The 18,174-nt window shown below is 40.3% G+C and overlaps 1 protein-coding gene across 4 annotated transcripts in view; it reads right to left on the reverse strand.

Annotated features, from left to right (window-relative positions):
• MICAL2 (microtubule associated monooxygenase, calponin and LIM domain containing 2) overlaps positions 1–18,174 on the reverse strand; it is a 148,067-nt gene that overhangs the window by 38,292 nt on the left and 91,601 nt on the right. For all 4 annotated transcript variants that reach the window (XM_081936846.1, XM_081936847.1, XM_081936845.1 and 1 more), the window contains one exon: positions 324–507. In XM_081936846.1, coding sequence (XP_081792972.1) covers positions 324–507 — 184 coding nt within the window. The remainder of the gene's footprint in view (positions 1–323; positions 508–18,174) is intronic.

The raw sequence follows: 18,174 nt of genomic DNA on the forward strand, positions 1-18,174 counted from the left end.
TACATTTGTATTCTACAAGCTACTTTCTTGAAAACTTCAATAGCTCTTGCATACTGTGATTTTTACTGTTGTTGTTGTCAAAGCTAATCTGGATTTAATCCCCCACTCCACCCTGTATGACTCAGACTGTGTGGGATGCAAAGATTTCCTGTCAGTGAATCATATACCCACAAGATCTTTGTACAAGCTGCAAGAATTGAATGTTCCTGGTTCACCATTCTTCCTTCTCTCATGTTATCTCCTTTATTTACTCTGACAACTGGGTTCTATCATTTCTGGACTCAGTTCATTCAAGGAAGTACATCTGCATCATTAACCAATACCTGCTTCCATCACTAGTTACCACGACTTGAACTGCCAGAGGTTTGTGTTGAGCTTTTTCTTCTTCTGGGGCTACTCTGACCAAAGTCCATTCAGAAGAGGCCAAGGAGCTCCTCAAATCAAGATGGGGGATATTCTTGCACTTCTTTGGAGAGATGGATCCATCTACTGGACAATTGTAATACTCTAGAAAAAAAAATAAAGAACATGAAAACTTGTCCCAGGTCAATTTAGAGCAATAAGATTGTTCATTCAGGATGCTCAAAATGTGGAAAAGTCAAGTCAACCACCTTTTCAACACAGTTTCTCTGTAAAGGAAGATATGCTTAAAATTAACTTACAGTATGTCCATTATTTAAAAATACCCTTCCTTCAATATAAAGGGTGTCCTTCAATATGTCCCATGATAAATATTATGCTGGAGTAATGGAGCAAAATAGTTGTCCTCACTTCCCTTTGACTTTCTCATGTAGCAGAGAACTGAAAGGTAACAGCCAATAGACAACCTATGCCTGAAATGGGCCCTGGGTCCTGCTGCTACTGCTTCTAGGAACAATGAGCCAACATTCCATTCTTCCTGATTTGTAGCCTTGTCTAATATTCTCCACCTGAGCTGCTTCTGCTACCAGAACCTGCAGGATTATCCACCCCAAATAGACCACATCTGTTCAGTTTGCATATCCTGGGTAAATGCTGAGGGTTTCTCCCCATGCATATTTGTGGAGGAAGGGCTCTCGCTTATAGGCCTTAGACTCAGGAGCAGCTCTCTTCTGGAGAACTCTCAGTATTTAAGAAGTCAGTAAAAACAGAAAAATTTAGAAGAGCCTTCAATAATCATGTTCAATTGGGAGATACCCAATGCAATTATTAACTAATTAGTTAATTATGAGATACCCAATAACAAGATTAATTTTAATTATGTGTAGTTTTACAGTATCATTATGTGGTTGAAAGTTTATGATGTAAGACTCAAAGAGCCCCTTGGGATTGTGGTGATACAAAAACAAACAAACAAACAAACACACCAGGAGTTCTCTTAGCTAAAGACATATCTCTTTGTTTGACACAAATCTGACTAGTTTCTTTTCTGGTTCTCCCATCAACTTTTCTAAGAAAAGAATCAAAAATAGAACTGGGCTCTGCAAGGCTGTCTCTGAACCAGAAGAGTTCACCATAATAAACAGCTTAACTGCAGAAACTGCCTTGGCTGAGAATTTCCACTCCCTACGGTCAAAAAGACCAACATTGACATGGCCATCTGTTGTCCCTGATGGGGGATCAGGATGGATGGATGGCACTGGTCCTGATCCACTTCAACTTCACACCTGGAGAGAAACTACTAGCAATCTTACAACATGTGGCAACCTATATACGGAACCTATAATTTGCAGGTTTCCCCAGATTAAGTTCATCCTGCACAATCAGATTTAATTTCTGGGCAATGCAGCCAACATGAATTAACTGAGTCTGACAGGTTGCTATTTATACACTGGATTCACTGCCTCTGACCACAAAGCCAACATTGAGATTTTTATGCCCAGACAATCAGCTCCCTAGCATACAATTCATGGAGACATTAATTTTTTAAAATGAACATCATCTAGCAACATGAAGCAACACCAACCTACCATATTTTTCAGAGTATAAGACACACCTTTTCCCCCCCAAAAAGAGGGTGAAAATCTGGGTGCGTCTTATACACTGAATACAGCATTTTTTGCCTCCCGAAATGCTGCCCCTTCATAAAAATGGACATGCAGAAGTCTCCTGGGGGTTGGGGAGGGCAAAAACGAGTGGAAAATGGGTCATTTTTCTCTACAAGCCTCTTAAAGGCTATGCATGCCCTTTTTTTTGGCAAAAAACAGGCCCGCTTTTGCAAAAACCAGACCATTTGTGCTTCTTTTTGACCCCCCAGCCCCGATGAGCACTTTGCAGGCCTCTCAAACTCTCTGCATGCCCTGTTTTTCACAAAAATGAGGCATGCAGAGAGTTTGGGGGATCTGCAGTGTGCAAAAACTTTTTTTTGTTTACCTCTTCAAAATCTTGGTGCATCTTATACTCTGAAAAATACAGTATGTTTGACTGCTTCATCATTGGAAGTGTTGGTGCCTACAACAGCAGCTTCCCTTTGTTGTCATTCTACTACCAACATTCCATAATGAGTAGCAATAGCAATTAAACTTATATACTACTTCATAGTGCTTTACAGCCCTCTCTAATCAGTTTACAGTCAGCAACAATCTGTCCATCTTTTACTGACCTTGGAAGGATGGAAAGTTGAGTCAACCTTGAGCCAGTGAGGATTGAGCCTCTGGCAGTGAGCAGAATCAGTCTGCAATACTGCATTCTAACCACTGCGCCACCATGGCTCTTTGAAGAAGAGATGAGAAGTACTTACTCTTACATTTTCAGGGGTGGGATTCTACCAGTTCGGACCGGTTCGAGCGAACCGGTAGCTCCGACTATCAGCTGGTAGCGAACTGGTTCGCTCCGACTTTGAAGCGGGCCCGCCTGCCCACCCCTGCACTATACTCACCTATATTTCCCTTTCTGAAGCCCAGCTGATTGGCGCGGCAGTGGATTGCCATGCCTCAGCTGTATTCCTCGTCAGCAGTAATGCGGAAGGTGAGTTCTCTGTAAACTGTGTATGCACGTGCACTGGTGGTGGGTTGCTAATTTTGTTACTGCCGGTTCGGGCATGCGCAGAAGTGTCTGGGCAGGTGGGAGGAGTCTCCCCCCGCCGCTCTGGGCCAAACAGGCAGCAACCCACCTCTGGCGTGCTCATGTGCAAAGTGCGCACTCAGCAAACCGGTTGTTAACCGGTTGTCCCACCCCTGCTTACATTCTCCTCCTTGACTGGACTAAATACCTGAGATGAAGGATTGAAAGTTTGTTGTTTACAATGTTATGGGCTAGAAACTTGTAGTCCATGAGTTCTAGTTCTCCTTAGGCATAGAACCCCAAGGGGGTTCCTCTTTCTCAGCAAACTCACTTTACAAGGTTATTGTTGTGGGGAAAATAGATGGCACGAAGAACTCTTTTACCCTATTAAGAATGGGGTTCTGATAGTTAGGGGTATCAGATGGAGAAGTCCCCAAACTCCAGCTTTTCCTACCAGCTGATTGGCTGGTTATCTAAAATAATCACCTGCATGACAGCACATGTTACATCTCATCCTTTTGAACCACCTGCCGTATGCCAACGGATACCTTTTTGAACCAGTGCAAGGAAAAGAGCTGCCTCACCACTATAGTACCTGGTGCTTCCATAAAAGGAAAAGATACCTAGAAAAAGCCTGAACAGCTACTTGAATACTCCTGACATTGAAAGATGGTTGAAGTTCTCATATCCCGTCCCTGCAACTATGTCTTGCAGTGGTGGCAGAAGGCAGAGCAGGAATCTGGTCATTTTGAAGTGCTCCTATACTTGCTCTGGTCACCCAGCATGCCATTGGATAGTAATGGATGCTCTGCTAGGATCTTCACAACCATCACATGCCACAAACTAAGATTTAGGAAAGGGCAGTTTGTCCTGACCCTTGCCTTCAGCCCTACAGTCAGTGTTGCCAAGGGGGGGGACTTTATTGCCTGATGCATCCGTACCTTGAATTTTGCACAAAATAATAACTAAAAATCCTTGATGGTAATAGTCAACCCCGAGGATCTCTAGCTGCTTTGTGTCTTTATAGATTACCTTCTCCATGGAAATGTTTCCCTCTGGAGTTTGGGTACAGCTTTCACGAAGCCACTTGCTGGGTGTCCAAAACATGCCCAGAATGGCCATTGCTGCCACGTGGTATGCAACATTTTAGTTTGTGTAAGTCAATTTAAGCAAAACAAAAAGCAATTGTCTTCAGTCTCCTTGATTAACTTTTCTATTGGTCTATTAGACTTTGGGGGCTTTCTTAGCAGAAGAAAAATGTTGAGGCTCACCCATTTAGATGAGTTTATTTCCACTGAAAGCAGCGGAACTAAAATGGCATTAAGTTCAAATTCTTCCATTTGCTCTTCCTTTACAATGTTTATTCAGGATTTTCTGCACCTTAAAGCAGACTAACTAAAATCTCTGTATGGAATTGTATGTTACTCCCAGAAGATCTCATTTATTTCAGGGGCAACTTTTTTCAACCAAAATATGACTCCCACATGTTTGAAAGTTTAAGCATGAAATGCCAAAAATATTAAGGAAATCCTATCATTATAAATATTTTAAATTTATTCCATGTTGGTGATTATATGGAAGTGATTTTCAGTTGCCTCCTTCCAGAAATACACCCCCCCAATAGAGAAATCTAGTCTTAGTTCCACAATTTGTCTCCCATTTAGTTTACTTGCCAGCTTAACATTCTTTAGCTTTATCAGAGCAACCAAGGCCAGCTAAATGACTAAATTTTAATTACTGAATATCCTGATTTGGGAGATCCTGATCAGCATATAGGCAACTGTAGAGATCCAGGTACAAACTTTCTGTTTTCTAAAGACAATGTCCAGAGTGTAATGCCTCATCTCTATCTCCCAAGTAGGCTGGTTTGCTTTTAAAAAAAAAAACCAAATTCCTTCTCATCTGCAAAAAAAAAATTCTGGTTGTTGTTTTTACTTTTTAATAGTTCTCTTTTCTATCTGGGAGTTCTCTAAAATGAAGAGGGCTGAAAGAGTTTAAAGCAAACATTCAGGTTTAGTGCTGGGGCTTCTCACAGGAGGAAGGAGGCATTTCAACTTTGGCTCACTCACACCACAACACTAGTGGGACATGATCTCATCTGGGGTTGCGATTCAGGGGCTTCCTTTCCCATAATTACAGGCATCTGAAGCTGAGCGTTGGGCTGCCAGATACCACACAGAGTTACAGTGTTTAGTTAGAGGATTGTTATGTATGGATCAAAGATTACTTTTCAGTTTTTTTAAAAATATTTACTTCTAGTCAAATCTAACATCTGGCTTACTGTATCAGGGAATGTCCTCAGGGTATGGTTAAAAAAAAATCAAGATGATTGATTACAATGGTGCAATCAAAGCTCTGTCTATTATGTGTGACATAAATAACAAAACAGGCAGAGTTTCAATGGTGCCATTATGGCCACCATTTTGACTTTTTTCTTTTAACCACACTCTGTGGACACTCCTGACAATATCTATTACTTCAAAGACGTCAATCCAGGGGTGGGCTGCTGGGGATTTGCATGGATTTAGTCGATTCTCTAGCTAGGATTCTGCTCAGTTCAGCGAACCACCAAATGCCAACCCTGGCTGGCCCCTCCCACCCCATCCTGTCCCTTCCACCCCACCCTGCCATTCCCAGGATTCTCTGTGCCACCTGTTCATTATGCCAGTTAAGTGCAGGGCCCTTGCGGAAGCTTGAGGGGAGGGGAACGAGCTTACTGGAGGTTTCAGAAGTCCAGAAACAAGCTGTTTCCAGCATCTGGAGGGCCTCTAGAGCCCAGGAAAAGCAGTTTTCACTCTCCCGGAGGCTCGAGGAAAGCATCCGGAGCCTGGGGCGGGCTAAAAACTCCCTCCTCATGCCACCGTGGTGCAGGAGGCCAACTAGGCCATGCCCACCCAGCAACAGGGCAGCGAACCCATTGCTGCAATTTTTGAAGCCCACCCCTGCTTTAATCCAAATAATACTGTCTTCTTCTAGATTTTCCTAAACTCGAGCCCTATTTCTACTTTCAGATACATTACAACTGAAACAGTTTGGGAGATGTTAGCCCACATGTAGCCTATCGCTGTGGCAGTGAGCACAGGCCGAAAAGTTCTCCAAGATCAGCCAAGTGAGATGCAACATGCTGAAAGTCTCACCCTACTAAGAACACCTTCAGTAATGCTTTAGAGTTGCTTTAAAGTGCTTGGCTTTGTATCAGATCACGTAATCCATACATCAAAGACAAAACCAGAGCAGAAAAGCAACAGGCTGTTACAGTTTGACAGAGCTCAGAGGTGGAACAATTCTGAGTGACTGTTTAAGCATATCATTATTGGTGCTTTCTTCATACCTTTTGTGAGTGCCATTCTTTCAGCTGGGACATGATAATTTGGTTTGGAAAAAGATGCTCAGCTCCCAAAAGAAATTTGTGGCAAGGCTACCTATGAAGAAGTGTATTCAACCTCTAGATCCAGGCTGGTCTGTGACCATAGTTTGTCCTTGCAATTGCTGTGATCACAGCAGACTGCAGTCCAGTTATCCTAGCTTTATTTTCAGTAACCTCACACAGCCTCTTTGTTGCAAGTGCTGAAAAAAACAGCAGGTAAGAAGATCCTAAACAACTGGCGTTTTTATGTTACTCCCCTTAAAAATAAAAAAAGACAAGGGTTGAGGAAAACAGTCCAAACCTGAAAGTCAAAAATCAATACTGAGCATCAACAGAAGGGCTTTTCAAGAGAGCAATAGCTTTCTCTCCTCCAATAACAACTACACACCTTTAGCACCATTGCCAAGAAGTAAAGTGTCATGATGTAAACCAGAAACAATCAAGATGTTCTCATCATCAATGGATGAATTTAAATGTTATTGGTGCACTTCAGCTTCATTTATTCATTGGCCCCCAAATGTACTTAACATCGTTTAATTGGTCTGGGGAGCATATTAAAGCATTACACACTCATTTCCCTGAGCATCAATCTTGTCTTATTAAAAGCTACATAATATGGAGCATATGTGGCAGAGTTCATGAATTTGAAGATGCAGAAAACTGTCCTTAATTTTAAAAAAATCTAATGAAGTACAACCTCTGTCACAAAATGTTTCAAATTATATGTGTAGCAGAGGTGGGTTCCTGCCAGTTCTAACATCTTCTATAGAAGAGATTCCACAAATCTACTGTGCCATTTAGAACCGGTTCCAGCTCCCTCCCCCTGCCCGTCCGCACCACTCTTGCCCCACCCGCTCATTGTTTGGCTGGCTCACCAATCGCCCCGCCCACCTCTAAGAGTCTTATCTAAACCTTAAAGTCTTAAAGCTGTCAAGTTTGAACATCCCTGGGGTATTTTTTTCTAAAGGATTAGGGGTGCAAGGGTCTTGTAACTTGACAGCTTTAAGACTTGTGTGCTTCAAATGCCAGAGTTTCTGAGCCAACATTTTGGTTGCTAAGCAAGAGCGTTGTTAAGTGAGTTTCACCACATTTTACAAGTTGGCCATGCCCACCCAGTCACATGACTTCTAAGCCACTCCCACTCGGTCACATGGCTGGCAAGCCACTCCCACCCACTCACATGCCAGCAAGCCACTCCCACAAAGCAGGCCACATCTACAGAAGAGGTTCTAAAACATGAAACCCACCACTGATGTGTAGCTAAAGTACTGTAACACTCTGTCATTGATCGAGGGTACGCTCACAATTGTGTGCATAGATGTTTCATGTGATTTCAGAAAGGCTATTGTACTGCTGGAAATGTAGAAAAAGCAGCTGAAATGGTGGGAGGAGGAGGAGGAGGATTGAAATCATTCCCCTACAAAGATTATAACATGATTGGAAGAGTTTTAGTTGAGTAACAAGAAAGTCAAGATAGAGGAGTATCAAGTGAAGCATAATGCAATCAATCACTCAGTCAATCAATCACTCAGGCTTGCTTCCTTTCTTACCTAGTATAACTTGATTGATCCAGTCTATAACACTACAGAAATTAAATAAAGCTTTTCATCACACAGAATTCATTGCCACAATATACGGCAGTTTTGATTCATTAGACAAATTCAGGGAGGATTAGCTATTCATGATAGATGTGCATAAGGAAATATTCAGATTCAACCTCCCCTGATAACATCCTCTGACTGTCAATTGTCTGAGAACAGTAGCAGGAGACTTTCTTCTTTGGGACAACCATGACCTGGATGACTGAGAATCTCTACAGACCTTTAGCAGAAGACAAAGCTCATTGCCTTTGTGCTGGTTTCCTGAAGACATCTTACCAGCTTCATCACTAAGTTAGTTTTCTTTTCTTCCCCTCCAAAAGTTTGATTAATGGAACTTTGATGGGACATTATTATTTTTCATATGAGAATTTCTTGTGGTGCCTCCAGATGTACTGAGACCAGTTTATGCAAGGCTAGATTAATTGCATTCTATTTAGACCAGTGGTTCTCAACCTTCGCAATGCTGCAACCCTTTAATACAGTTCCTCATGTTTTGGTGACTCCCAACCATAAAATTGGTGTCTTGGTTCCTAAGACCATCGGAAATATGTGTTTTCTGATGGTCTTAGGTGACCCCTGTGAAAGGGTCGTTCGACCCCCAAAGGAGTCCTGACTCACAGGTTGAGAACCACTGATTTAGACCATGACATTGAAGTTATGCAAAACAGTTGGACTGAGCAAAGGCTTTTTAAATATGGGACATATTACAGCCTTCTTTACAGGTCACAGCAGCTCTTCCTCACTTCACAAGTGTTGATTATTGTTCACTTGCAGTCTCCTGCCATCTCATGGGAGGTCTTAACCAGAGCAGGAATCCCCTCTCGCAAATGGTGGAATTACACTGTGTAGACTAGAGTCTCCAGTGAGTCTCAGGAAGTCTCCACTTCCTTAGACTCACAAGCTCAAAATTACTCACAGGCCCAGATTACTTCAAAGATGTGTCCTCAATCATTTCTGTTTGCATTGCCCAACTGCTCTTGAATTTGTTTTGTTGGTCAAATGCTGCAATAATGTTTTATACCATTCAAATGTGAGCAATTTTTCCTCTAAAAGGAAGCAGGTTTCTTAAAAAGGATCGTTGGATGGCATTCAGCCAATGATCTTTTTAAAGCAACTTTTCCTAAAAGGAAGTAAGCAACTTTTGCTAAAGGGAAGCAAGTTTCTTAAAAAGGACCATTGAGTGGCATTCAGCCAATATAGGACTACAACATATTTATTTTTGCCATTCAACTATCCACTTAAGTTTGAATGTGACTCTGACTCAAGACAAATCTTTTTCCAACTGTGCTCTATATTTCTCCAACACTGCTCCATAACCCTCCATTTCAATATACTATTCTGATACAAACTGGCCCACTCCCTGCATGATTCTTTATTCCAGAGAGTGATCACAGTGTCAGACAAACTGCCTACCAGATCCTCCCAAAGAGCTATCTAAAAACTCACAGGGTCTATTAGATACCTGCAACAGAAGGACTCAATCTAATAGGTCCTCCCCCTCTGTGGAGGGGATGTTGCAAAGAATTATCTGCCCATGATGAGGGACAAAGTTCAATGCCTTCCCTTTCAAATCACATTTTGTCTGCCCTGAGCTAAAAACTAGATTTAGCACATGGCCTTTAATGTGTTCTGGGTCCTTGATTCACATCTGCCACAGTAGCTATGAACTCCTGGACCATTGTAGACCCCTTGCTGTGGAAAGGTAGATTGATGTCCTCAACACTACTGGCTGGGGAACTCCCCCACCAGAAATCAGCTTAAGTAGCCTGGCAGGAACGCCATTGAATGGTAGGGTGGGGATGGTGCCAGTGGTGGGATTCAAATAATTTAACAACTGGTTCTCTGTCCTAATGATCAGCTGGGTGGGCGTGGCTCAGTGGTCATGTGACTGGTGTGGGCATGGCCAACTCAACCTCTCTCAAGTCAATGGGTGCTTCGCCTTAGCTGTTACAATGTAATAAGGGAGAGAGACAGTTTCTGTAAACAGGGCAATAAAGATTAAGCTAGAAACAACACCAGAATGTTTCCTTCCTGCCTTCCTTATAGAATTAGCCCTGTAAAGTGGAAAAAAACAAAATGATATTTCTCCCAACAACCAGTTCTCTGAACTGCTTAGAAAGTTAACAACCGGTTCTCCCAAATAGGTGCGAATTGGCTGAATCCCACCACTGGATGGTACCCAAGCAGCAAACTTGACTGATGCTTTTGGCTCAGCTCTACAAGAAAGGTCCACATCACTACATCAGATTATTTGTGGCATAATGCCTTTTGATGCCAACAGTCTTGGAGAGGACAATAACTCCCCCCACTCCCCATTCACACTTGATATCTTACTAAATCTAGAAAAAATGTATATTTTCCCCAGCAAATATACATTGTGTAGTTCCAGGCAGAAGAAGTATTATAAAATGAGATGAGTTTTTCTGCTAGAAACTTTAAATAGGCTTTATTGCCTATAGAAAGGAATATCAGGAGCCCTAATAAGGACTATAAATAAATTGAAGAGGATGATTCCCTTAGGAGACAGAAAGCATAAAGCTGTGAATATCTTGGTCACAGAAAGATAGAAACTCAGATGCTGGAGAAATAGATAATTACTTTACAAAGGATGCATAATTACCAAAAATTGAATAAATCATATGCAGCCTTGCTTGGGCTGAAAGCCTCTGAGTCACAATCTTTCCTACTCATTCCTTATTCCAGACATTGCATTAATGGCAAAAAAAAAAAAAGAGTCTGTGAGTCACAATCTGTCTCTCTCTCTCTCACACACATGTATACATCAGCACATATGCATATAAATAGAGCACAATAGCTTTCCCAACTTTGTGTCTTACTAAGGGTGTGGAACTTCACACACCAGAATTCCCAGACAGGCCAAGTATGAATTGTGTGAGATAATTAAGCCCACATTGGGAGGCAACCAGCCTGCAGAAAACTTCCTAGAATAATGGGAACTTGACTTATTATGCCTGGAGATCACATAAGCGCAGACTCCAACAAGTCAACTTCAGCTTCTGTTCACTGCATTGATACAAGTCTTTAGCTATAATCTGGGCATAATACATCACTGTTTTCTCCTGGGCTATTTCTCACAACTTCCAATTTAGTCTACAGCCTTGGGATTTCAGGAAGTAATCAGTTTCAACCCGGCTAAGCTTTTTTGGATGTCAGGCTAAGCTCATAATATCCTGCAGAAATATTAAAGGACAAAGATTATTTAAAGAATAATTTTCGCTTAATATTGTACAGAGACAAAAGAAATCACACTGAACTACAGGAAAAGTAGAAATCTTCCAGTATGTTTACATATACTCTGTTACAACTTCCAGAGATGCCCACTGTTCAAAAACTATATCAATAGGAAGACATTAGATATTATGGTGCCAAGAAAGATGTTTGGGAAACAATCTTCCAAAATTAAGCCAAACAATGATAGGAAGGAAGGAAGGAAGGGACAAGGGCAGGGGTGATATTCAGTAGGTTCTGCAGAACCGGTAGCAGAAATTTTGAATAGTTCAGAGAACCGGCAAATACCACCTCTGGCTGGCCCCAGAATGGGGTGGGAATGGAGATTTTGTGGTATCCTTCCCCTGCCACACCTACCAAGCTACACCCACAGAACTGGTAGTAAAAAAAAATGAATTTCACCACTGGAAAGGGTGATTGAGTATCTGATGAGCAGGAAGGAAGTCCTGTGATGCACAGTAAGCACATCACCTTCCTTATTTCCAGCCTTCTGTCTTTCTATGCTTTATGGCAGGGGTGTCCAAACTTGGGAACTTTAAGACTTGTGGACTTCAACTCCCAGAATTCCCCAGCCAGCATGGAAGTCCACAAGTCTTAAAGTTCCCAAGTTTGGACACCCCTGCTTTAAGAGGAAGAAAGTTTCCTTCCTCCTCTTTGTCATCGCTTAGGCACATTCCTTTGTCATTAACTTAAAAGAGCTCCATTGCCACCTTTTCTAATGACCCTCCTTCTATATCAAAGCAAACCCAAAACACTAATTCAAATGCTATAGGCAGTTTAGATTTCTGTAAGTCATTATGGCTAGCAAAGAGAATATAAGTAGATTTTTGTGGTTCTCTAACTTTGAGATGTCATTTGGGTGCCTCAAGCTATATATTCATTATTCAATTGTCCTGTTTGTTTATATAATTTAATTTGGGAAGTGAGGGATGGGTTGAATAAGTATTATATTCTTCTACTTGGGACTGTCTTGGTCTTCCATATTTCCTATTGCTTGAATATTCTTCATTCTTGCTGATTTTTTTTAAAAAAAGGAAACTCTGAATCTGTGCAATTTTCTGATTAACAATATTAGCTGCAGCAGGCCTATGTGGCTGGGTGTGGGATAACAGAAAGCAATGGTTTGTATATAATTAAGTGTCAAAGGGAACATGGCGTCTGTACACCTTGAGTGTTTGGAACTCATTTTACCCTAAAGGGGTTCATTGGCGCACCACTGTATTTCTGTTGCTAATACACAAATCTTCTTTGTGTAGTTAAATAAAACCCAAGCATATCCACCCATAACAAATCATAGCACAACATTTCCTTATACAGAAGACTGTACTTGGAAACATTCAAACATACCCTATATATTATTCTCATCAAGAAGTCATGTTTATATTTTACTTCACCAGAACTTAACTTCATGAATCTTCTATAAAGGCATTTTAATACCACGAAGGATTGCAGAGATTAAGGTGCTATATTCCCCCAAATTTGCAAGCCATTTCTAATGTAGAGGAGAGACCAGAGAGAGAAAGAAAGAGATTTCCAGAACAAAATCACATTCTACTGACATCAAAATGCATAAGTTATCTGCAACAGCTTCCTGGGTATAATGTCCTCACACCCAGAACATCTTAGAAATTATACAATAGTCTAACATCTGCATGAAGATGCATTGATGAGGAAAAAGTTGTGTGTGTGTGTGCACGTGAGTAGCTGTTGTTCATTCCCATCACCCAAACTCCAATCCCACAGGTGACCTTAAGCATTAGGGGGATTGAACTCCACACATTGGAGAACGTCGGTACATGTTCTAAAAATTCCTTTTTCATATTTCCTTTAGCCAAAATCTACTCTGAAATTAAAAAACAGATTGCAAGTCTGCTCTCTTGAATGTCCCAACCCTTATCACCTGGTGATACCTTAAATCTGGAAAAAGGATATCAGAAAGACTCTTCTCTGTCAGACAACGGGTTCCAAAGGGAGCTTCTGGATGGGATTCAGAAAATGGTTATTAGCTATCAAGCCCTTTGTGGCATATGGCCAGCCTGGCTGTTTGTCTCCATCTTTTTGTGGAAAACCTCATCAGATATGTCAGGGACAGCATGCTTCAGATGTCAATGTCATCTTGCTGGAGTAGGACTCACGCCTTCTCTGTGGTGGTGCTTGCTCCCAAGAGCAGCCTCCCTCCAGAAATCCAGATGGCTCCAACCCTATTAACTCTCATAAAGGAAATTAAAGCCTGACTGTTCCCCAGGCATTTGGATTGTTAAATGAGCTTTGCTATGAGTTGGCTGATTGATTTTATTGCTCTGGTAAATTTGGAGTTTTCTTGATCCTGGACTTTGGTTACGTGAATTATTGGCTCTTTAATGTTATTGTTTCTTCTTTTTAATTTCTTATAAACTGTCCAGAGTCATTGCTATGAACAGCCCTCTCTGTCTGAATGTACATTCATCCATCTGATCAATCTTTTCATGCATTAAGAAGCAAATTATTTTTTAAATTGCATAGTCCATTCTGCTCAATTAACATTGCAAAGAGAACTAGAGAATCCAAAGAAAGTATTTGGCAAGCCAAGAAATCTTTCAGCTTTCTTGGAATTGAAACGAAGCAGTGACAAAGTAGCTGTTGGGCTTCTGTGAACATTGCCTTGCAGCCAACTTCTAAACATGTCCGATACTTAACTATATTTTTGCTGCAGCCAAAATAAATCTAGCTAGACAATAGCCACTGGTCCTTCTTACATTCAACTGCTGAAAATAATATTTCAAATTATGCATGTATGCGTGTGATTCACTTCACAATCTGCTCATTGAACAAGCAAAAATGAAAGACCAAGACAAAAAATGCCTAGATGGAGAAAGGAATGCCACGCCTAAAATTCCTAGGACTTATCTGCCAGTGGAAATTAACATCAATGATGATGAAAACAAGCTTGCTTCTGATGAATATTTAAAGTATTCAGCCATTTATTCAAAGCATCCATCTATAAAGGAGTTAATTTACACTATGCATTATCAATTCCCTTTCATTTTCTGGTCAATGAACCTACTACGTTAAGAATAGCCAATAATTCTTGGGAGAAATGTTGTTTAATTGGTCCTAGAAAATGTAGATAGGTTGTGTTTAATTCTTGTGGAATTTAACATTCCAAAGATACACTCAGTCAGGCATTCCTTTTTTCATCCCTAACTTAGCACTAATAATTAAAACATGGGTCTATAAATCACAAGTATGCAAATACCTTTGAAAGAAAAATATTGAAATGGATTTAATTCATATTAAATATTGAAGTTGTATCTGAAATCAACCAACCAACCTAAATATAATATAGTATAGTATAATCTTTATCATCATTGTAATTAAATACAATGAAATTGGTTATATCTAATTATGAACAACAATTGTAATGATAATATATCTCCACCTCCCACTTTTGGGTCAGTTTAGATATACAATTCCTAAAATGTATTTGTGGCATTTTCCATAATCTTTCTCTTTTGACTCATCCTTTGGAGATCCCATGTTGTTAAATAAAAAAAGAAATTTGTGGTTGTGTAACTTCAAAAAAAAAGGATTGTGTGTTAATCAATCAGCAGTTACTGTATTTCCATGTAAACTAACATGAAATTGCATTCGCTCAAAATGCACAATTTTGATACAGCTACCACTTGAGGTATTATCATCCTTCCAGCCTTGGTCAACCTTTCATTCACAGAATTTTAGAAGACCAAATACTATTTATTTCCATAAATATTTTCTTCTGCCTTCCTAACACGATTTCCTTTCTTTCTCTTATGAAATAGATTATCTATCATCATGCTTTTGCTCTGGAACCTGGCTTATTTCCTATTGTGTAATTTGGGTAGAAGAAACCTTGAAATGTGAGACATGCCCTGAAGATCTCAATGCCCACAATTAAAGTGGTTATGATCATCTGCTGCAGAGGTGGCTTGCTCCTGGTTCAGCCCACCTGCCTGGATGTTTCTGCACATGTGCAGAAGCATTGGGCGCAAATGAGCGCACCGATATGAAAAAAATTGGTAACCCACCACTGATCTGCTGGTTTTTAAACAACAAATTGTGGACTCTGGAAATTGAAATTCCAATGCAGCCCAAACTCTTGTCTAGGGCTAAATTAGCAGCCATGGAAACAGCTAACATGGAAGCCTACGTCTGCTGGTTTGTGTAACTTTAGTCTCTTCTCTCAAGTGCATAATACAATACAATACAATACAATAGTAGAGTTGGAAGGGACCTTGGAGGTCTTCTAGTCCAACCCCCTGCCTAGGCAGGAAACCCTATACCGTTTCAGACAGATGGCTATCCAACATCTTCTTAAAGACTTCCAGTGTTGGGGCATTCACAACTTCTGGAGGCAAGCTGTTCCACTGATTAATTGTTCTAACTGTCAGGAAATTTCTCTCTGTTCTAAGTTGCTTCTCTCCTTGATTAGTTTCCACCCATTGCTTCTTGTTCTACCCTCAGGTGCCTTGGAGAATAGTTTGACTCCCTCTTCTTTGTGGCAACCCCTGAGATATTGGAACAATGCTATCATGTCTCCCCTAGTCCTTCTTTCTCTTAAGCTAAACATACCCAGTTCCTGCAACCGTTCTTCATATGTTTTAGTCTCCAGTCCCCTAATCATCTTTGTTGCTCTTCTCTGCACTCTTTCTAGAGTCTCCACATCTTTTTTACATCGTGGCGACCAGAACTGAATGCAGTATTCCAAGTGCGGCCTTACCAAGGCATTATAAAGTGGTATTAACCCTTCACGTGATCTTGATTCTGTTGATGCAGCCTAGAACTGTGTTGGCTTTTTTGGCAGCTGCTGCACACTGCTGGCTCATATTTAAATGGTTGTCCACTAGGACTCCAAGATCCCTTTCACAGTTACTACTATTGAGCAAGGTATCATCTATACTGTACCTATGCATTCCGTGTTTGTTGCCTAAATGTAGAACCTTACTCTTTTCACCATTGAATTTCATTTTATTAGATAGTGCCCAATGTTCAAGTTTGTCAAGATCCTTCTGTATCTTTAGCCTATCTTCTGGAGTGTTGGCTATTCCTGCCAGCTTGGTGTCATCTGCAAATTTGATGTGTTCCCCATTTATTCCCTCATCCAAATCATTGATGAAGATGTTGAAGAGTACTGGGCCTAAAACAGAGCCTTGGGGTACTCCACTGCATACTTCCCTCCATGTAGATGCAGTTCCATTGAGGACTACACGTTGAGTGCGGTTGGTCAGCCAGTTACGAATCCATCTGGTGGTGATGCTGTTTAACCCACATTCTTCGCATCTCTGACATCTCTTTAGAAAAACGTTTGGGATAGTTTCTGCATATCTTGTACTTAGACATTGCCCTTCTCCTTGGTTTGTGATTTGTAGAAGCTAAGCTAATGCTTGTCTTTAATGGCATTTGAAATGATTCCTAGCTAGCAATGGGTGCAGAAGCACCTTCTTCAATTTTTTACTTCAAACAAATATAAAATTTGGTTTATAATTTTAGAAATGTTTATGCAAGTAGTCAATTAGTATCCAGAGGATGCTGTAAAATCCTGCCCTGCCACGCCATTCAAAGATCATCTTATTAACAAGGTGTGGACAACATTATTTGCATACCGTTGGTTTTATCTTCTCCAGTTCTCCAGATCATACTCTGTATCCAAACTTAACTCATATATTTACAACAGAATATACAATTCTCAAGATTCTACTTCAACTAATTCCAAGTTTTCTAAAAAATACAGTGCTGTTTTTCTTCCCTTGCTCCCTCCCGCAAATGGCCAGAAATGGAGTTGCCTCCTTTCCCTTAAAATGTTCACCTGATACAGGTATCTTTTTGCTCCTTATTGAATTTTTAGCATTTGATTTTCATTCTTTTCTCTATGAACATTTTGTGATGAATACTCCACATACACAATTGTGAACAACCATATAATCTTACATATAAGAATGGCAAAATCTAATTTGTCTACTAAAAATGGGGTTTTTTTAACCTAAAATTTCACATTTTAGAAATGTGTCACTACTTTCCAGACATTCCAGACATATATATATATATATATATATCCTCTTGAATATGCTTGCCTTCTTAGATCTTATGTTAGATTTATGTAGAGAATCCAGTTGTAAAATACATGCTGGTAGAACTATATTCTTCATTTTAGCAAGAACATATGAATATATGCCAGTGGATAATATAATAAATATATAAATATAATAAATATAATAAAAATCATCCAAATAATGCTTGGCCTTCTTTCTATTCTGAGTTAAAATTCTGCTGGAGAAATCTCATTCCAGTCCAATTTTCTTTAAGTCTATGCCAACTTGGTGACACAACCACTAGCCTAACACAATGGGGATGTGTAGTTAGAACTCTTTGCAGCAGAATTCAAGTATCATGGCAGTGGGATCAAAGAATATAATAGCTTCAGATCTCTAGCAACACATGTTTTAAATATCTTGATATATACGTTATAAAGACAAATGCCTTTAGTTAACTTTTCAAATGATGGAAACACTACAATAAACTGAGCACATTGTGACAAATGCAGAAAGTATATTGAATCTAATTTTTATTTTGATTCCTCTCAGAGACTTATACTTTTGCCAGAATTCTAGTTCTCTACATCATACACTTTCAAATTGTTTTTAAAGTATGTCCCAAAAAGCATACCCAAACCAGTAATTTAGGCCAGCCAATATTTGCCAGGCAGGCATGTTTGCTCTATAATATTGGCCTTTCTTGCAAAAATGGACAGAGGAGGCATCTCCCCACACATAGCAATAGCACTTAGATTTATATACCACTTTACAGCCCTCTCTAAGCGGTTTACGGAGTCAGCATATTGCCCCCAACAATTTGGGTTCTCATTTTACCCACCTTGGAAGGATGGAAGGCTTAGTTAATTTGAGCCAGTGAGATTTGAACTGCCAAATTGTAGTCAGCCGGCAGTCAGCAGAAGTAGCCTGC

Source organism: Natrix helvetica (assembly GCF_964273705.1).
Source record: "Natrix helvetica genome assembly, chromosome: 1".
Lineage (NCBI taxonomy): Eukaryota > Metazoa > Chordata > Lepidosauria > Squamata > Natricidae > Natrix > Natrix helvetica.